This window comes from Rhagoletis zephyria, unplaced genomic scaffold (assembly GCF_001687245.7).
Source record: "Rhagoletis zephyria isolate East Lansing unplaced genomic scaffold, Rhagoletis_zephyria_1.1 Rzeph_scaffold_01277, whole genome shotgun sequence".
NCBI classification, from domain to species: Eukaryota; Metazoa; Arthropoda; class Insecta; order Diptera; family Tephritidae; genus Rhagoletis; species Rhagoletis zephyria.
The window spans coordinates 106,143-111,991 of NW_016158361.1; the positions used below are offsets into that span (position 1 = coordinate 106,143).

General features: G+C 37.1%; 1 protein-coding gene across 1 annotated transcript; it reads left to right on the plus strand.

Annotated features, from left to right (window-relative positions):
* Positions 1 to 1,397: 1,397 nt before the first annotated feature.
* LOC108363436 (E3 ubiquitin-protein ligase RHF2A-like) lies at positions 1,398 to 2,612 on the plus strand (the record flags this gene model as incomplete). The annotated part of the gene is made up of 1 exon (XM_017616802.1): positions 1,398 to 2,612. A coding segment is annotated over exon 1 (1,215 nt), but the record flags the coding sequence as incomplete, so codon positions are not given.
* Between the last annotated feature and the right edge of the window lie 3,237 nt (positions 2,613 to 5,849).

A 5,849-nucleotide genomic window follows, 5' to 3' on the forward strand; every position in this document is an offset into this window, starting at 1 on the left:
AGATAGATATAGACAAATGTATACATAAATGATCAGAATGAAAAGAGAAATCGATTAAGCGGTGACTGTCTGTCCGTCCGTCCGTCCGTCTGTCCGTCCGTCTGTGCACACGATAGCTCGAGTAAAAATTGAGATATCTTAACGAAACTTGGTATGTGCACTTCTTTCGGGCGTAGGACGGATGATGGTATTGACACAGGCCAAATTGGACAATAACCACGCCTACCTCCCATATAACGGTAATTTTCAGAAATACGAAAACTGCGATATTTTAGTAACTACTGAAGATTATTCACTCATTTACAAAAATTTTTAGACGACAAATAAGAATATTATAAATTTTTGGAAAATGGGCGAAGCCACGCCCACTTATGGATACATGTGTTTATCTTGGTAACCGCTGCACCAATTTCTTCCAAACTTGGCACAGTTGTTAGCCTTGCTACAGCATACCAAATGGCCGAAAATTTTTCAAATCGGACAATAACCACGCCTACCTACCATATGACGGTAATTTGGAGAAATACGAAATCTTCGATAAATCAATGAATATTAAAGCTAATTTATTCAAAATTGACGCTTGCAACAATTCTTTACCAAGAAGTACGTTTATGATAAAATTTTTAAAAATGGGCGTGGCAACCCCCACTTATGATCACATATATGTATCTCGGTAACCGTTCTACCAATTTGTACCAAACTCGGTATGATTATTGTGCTTGCCACATAGAAGCAAAACGTTGAAAATTATTTGAATCAGATTAAAATTACGACCACTTTTCATATAAAGGCAAATTTCAGAAATGCTTGAAACTTCAATATTTCGAAATTCAAGGACGCTAATTTACTCAAAATTGATACACACCGGCTTACCATGTAGCGGTATATTTCAGAAAGGTGAAAATCATATACTTAGTACATGCGCCGGGTATTTAATGTTCGGCTCCGGCCGAACTTAGACTTTCTTAGTTGTTATATTTGACCTCAAACTGAACGAACAAAGTGAGTGATGCCACAAAAAAAAGGGCCGAAACTGGGGCCATACTTAAATTTTTCATTTCATAATTTTTGACTCTGAGAGGAAACATGAATTAACTGATTTAACGATCATTAGTTAAGTGCCCGTTAGAGCTAATTTAATGAACGTTTCTGAGTGCGGCTGTTAGGGTGATCAATTGGCCTTGTAACACAAAGTAATTATGTATGAGTATGGAATACGTAGATGTTTCATTGCGTCCTCCTCGTACAGACTTACAAACATAAACCGCAAGTAGAGCATATGTAAATCCTAAGTTTGGTAAAACAAATGTTCAACAACCGAAAAGTAACCTCATATATAGTATTCAGGCTTAAGTGTTGTGTTTTTTTAAATCTGCAAAAAGAGTTTATTATACACCATGTCGCTCCGACATAGTAACGAAAACATACCACCACCCACTCCAGCAATCAGCACAAATTGCACAATTTGCCGCGAGAACTTAGGTTCCGGTTCTAACGTTCTGCGCACAGCCTGCAATCATAGGTTTCACTGTACGTGTTTGCTAACGTGGCTGAAAAGAAACTCCGCCTGCCCACAGTGCAGAGCTAATTGTTCTAGTAAAGATTTCAGGCCACCACAGAGTACGGTTACCACGCGTTCACGTGCTAACCTTCCCCACAATCTCTCTGACGATCAAGGGCAAGCCTCTTCTTCGCAGGGATCTCGTATGCCACCCCACACACAGAGTCAAACTCAACAATCACCCTCACAAGAACTACAGTCCCAACTACCTCAGCAGCTGTCACAGACAGTAGCTCCTCCGGGTAATACAAATAGTGGAAGTCCCTCGAATGAGACGGAAGAATGTCGTACTCGTAGTTTAGTTAACGCAGTTATTTCAGCACGACACGTCTCCTTATTTGAGAATATTGAATCGCGTATGACTCAAATCGAGAACAGGTTAGATCAGACAGTCAATAATATAGTTGAACGTATGCAACAAGTCAATGTAGCGCAGAGCGAAATCGCAAATGGTCTACCCAATTTGGCGAATCAACCACGCGTTGAATGGCCACAAGACTCACCAGACACGCGTTCACGTGCTAACCCTCCCCACAATCTCTCTGACGATCAAGGGCAAGCCTCTTCTTCGCAGGGATCTCGTATGCCACCCCACACACAGAGTCAAACTCAACAATCACCCTCACAAGAACTACAGTCCCAACTACCTCAGCAGCTGTCACAGACAGTAGCTCCTCCGGGTAATACAAATAGTGGAAGTCCCTCGAATGAGACGGAAGAATGTCGTACTCGTAGTTTAGTTAACGCAGTTATTTCAGCACGACACGTCTCCTTATTTGAGAATATTGAATCGCGTATGACTCAAATCGAGAACAGGTTAGATCAGACAGTCAATAATATAGTTGAACGTATGCAACAAGTCAATGTAGCGCAGAGCGAAATCGCAAATGGTCTACCCAATTTGGCGAATCAACCACGCGTTGAATGGCCACAAGACTCACCAGACTTTTACTCATCCCGCAATCACAATCACATCCTCAATCGCTCCAACGTTAATGCTCAACCTGAACCATTTAATAGTGCTGCAAATCCTTGCCTTAGTAATATTTCGGTAATAACAAACTCAGGAAAAATTGCAAGTCTTATCTCAAACTGGGAAATAAAATTTGATGGTTCTATGCGATTATCAGTGGAAATTTTTATCTATAGGATTGAGTCCCAAGTTATTGAGACCCTTGGGAGAAATTTTAATCTCTTTTTTGAACATGCTCAGAGCGTATTTATTAGTGATGCAAAAGATTGGTACTGGCGCTATCGACGCTCAGTTGACCGCATTACTTGGCCAAGTTTATGCCAAGCCCTACGGACACACTATGCCGAGCACCGCACTGATACCGATATTAAAGAGTCGATGCGAATCCAAAAACAAGGTGCTAATGAAAGTTTCGATGAATACCGAAACGCAGTGGTTAAGATTTCTGAAAACTTAAATAACTCCATTTCTGAGACTGAACTAGTTGCGATTCTTCAACGAGGCCTACGCACAGTGCTTCCCTTCCATATGAAATGTGGGCAAAAATAGAATTATGGACGGATTTAAATGAAAATTCGCTTCTTAGTAAAATTGAGGACGCTAAATTCAAAAATGCAATTGGTTTTTGGATAACTTTCATACTTTCACTGTAAATGTAGTTTGAAGTTGAAAATTTGGGTTCTTGTGGCTTTTACATAGGTATGTACATTTAGTTCGTTCTATTTTAAAAAGTGCGGTGTGAAATGACAGGGCTTGGCCTGTAGATGTGCAATAAAGTTTTTTTTTTTTTTGAAAAGGGTTGCCACCTGTTACAAATTTTATTAAAACTATTTAATAAATTAAATGAATTAGATATTACAATATGGGTATTAAACTCCTGCGCAATTCTATTTAAACGGCCTAACAAGACATCCGATCGCCGCGCAAATACTTTCCCTCCTTTACTCTCATCGTTCGGGTCAAGTGTGAGTAAGCATAAACCAGTTTCTGCAAGCGTACGTAAACTACCGATCAATAGCAAGACGCGTCGAGTATTTACTTTGCCTTCCGCAACTACTGCGAGTAAAAGATATTTGACAGTAGAGTACTCTACTGATAGTACTTGAGTATTTTCGAAGAAAACATACATTTGTGGTATCTGAATAAAATTAAGGACAGGAATTTAGTGGAGCGGTGAAGAGAGCTACGAGCAAAACGTACTTTCAACCAAGGCATATTCAACAAGGTAGAAGTGACAATTCAGTCGAGCTCTCTCATACCTGACTGTAATGTCAAAAAATGTAAACAAAGAAATTAACCCTTTGTTATGCATTTACCATATTTGATAGAACTCAACATCTTTGAAATGAAAGTTTTTGTAAATATGAAAATATTTAAAATCTCATTAGAACCAGCTTCATTTTATTTATTGAATTTTCGGTTTAATGTAAATATGGGAATGCATACTTACACAAAATTACACACTAAATGAAACACACTCATTTATAAACCCGTTTTGACAATTTTCTTGCTTTTACTATCCCAGTGTTTTTGAGCATTTATTTTTTTTATTGAAATACTTAATTTTAAAGTATATTAGTCATTAAAAAAGTTTAATTCTTCTAATTTACATCAGAACTTAACTTCAATAATTTAGCTATTAAATTTTTGCTATTCGAAATTTCCTTTCCATTAAATTTATAATTTTTTATCAGACCACCATTTGAAATTTGGCCTATCCATGTATATATATGAAAGGGAGATTTTCTTTTCATATTCGGTACGATAAATCCTGCACCTGGGACCAAACGCGTACACTTAGAAATACTCGGCTGCGATGGACAACAAATAAAGTCACGACCACACGAGAATAGTGTCCTAATGAAACATCGCAGCACACATTGCCCACAGTTGCCGCTTCACTTGACAATTCGAATGTTTAAAATAACGCACAAGTTTGTTGTCCAGGCTATTGACTAACACAACGCACCGCTCGCAATTCCTTTTCATTTTATTATGTATATAAATCAGTCGCACAGCTCACAATTGAAAATTTATATAAAAAAAAATTTGAATGCTATAGGGTTAAGAGTTGACATTTCAGTCGCAGTTCAAAAGAGAGAAATGTCGAAATCACTTCTACCTTGTTATGCCTTGCTTTCAACTAAAATGCTGATATACATACCTAAGTACATATGTATGTACATATGTGCATAGATACATATGTGCATAGATACATATGTGCATAGATACGTATATGGGCAAATCTAAAAAACAGCTAACCTTGGTGTTATTTAGCTTTATTTTCACTGTTGGAAACTATATCATATGGATATAATTCATTGACATATACTTGAAGCCTAAAAAAAAATGTGGATCAATTTGCTGCATAACTTTTGAATTATAGGTGTTTAAACTAAAAAAAATAATGAAAACAAGTGAATTTTTTATGTAATTTTTAAGAGGGGCAAAATTAATTATGTCATAACTTTTGAAGCAGACCATATTCTGACTTGAAATTTAATGGGCATTTAGCACTTATGTGTATCTTATAATATAATATTATAGATGTGAAAGTTTGTATGTTTGGATGTTTGGGAAAGCATCACGCGGAAACGACTGCACGGATTTGCATGAAATTTTTTACGCAGATAGCTTATGGGCCAGATTGGTTAATAGGCTATTTTTTTTTAGAGTTGCCACCTGTTAAAAAAGCTTCATTTATTTAATATGCGGGAACGACTGAATAGATTTGCATGAAAATTTGCACACGGATAGCTTATGACCTAGATTGGAAAATAGGCTACTTTTCTTAAGAGTTGCCACCTGTTAAAAAAGTTTCACTAAATTAATACGCGGAAACGACTGAATGGATTTGCATGAAATTTTGCAAGCAGATAGCTTATGACCTGCAGTGGAAAATAGGCTAATTTTTTGGAAGAGTTGCCACCTGTTAAAAAAGTTAAATTAAAATAATACGCGGAAACGACTGAACGGATTTGCATTAAATTTTGCACACAGATAGCTTATGACCTAGGTTAGAAAGTAGGCTACTTTTTTTTAAGAGTTGCCACCTGTTAAAAATGTTTAATTTAATTAATACGCTGAAATGAGTGAACTGATTTGCATGAATGTTTGCACACAGATAGCTTATGACCTAGACTGGAAAATAGGCCTGCCAGATTTGCCTGACATTTCGCACAGAGATAGCTTATGACCTATGTTGGAAAACAGGCTACTATTTTAAGAGTTATCACGTATTAGGAAAGTGTAATTAAATTAATACGTGGAAATGACTGAACTGATTTGCATGAATGTTTGCACACAGATAGCTTA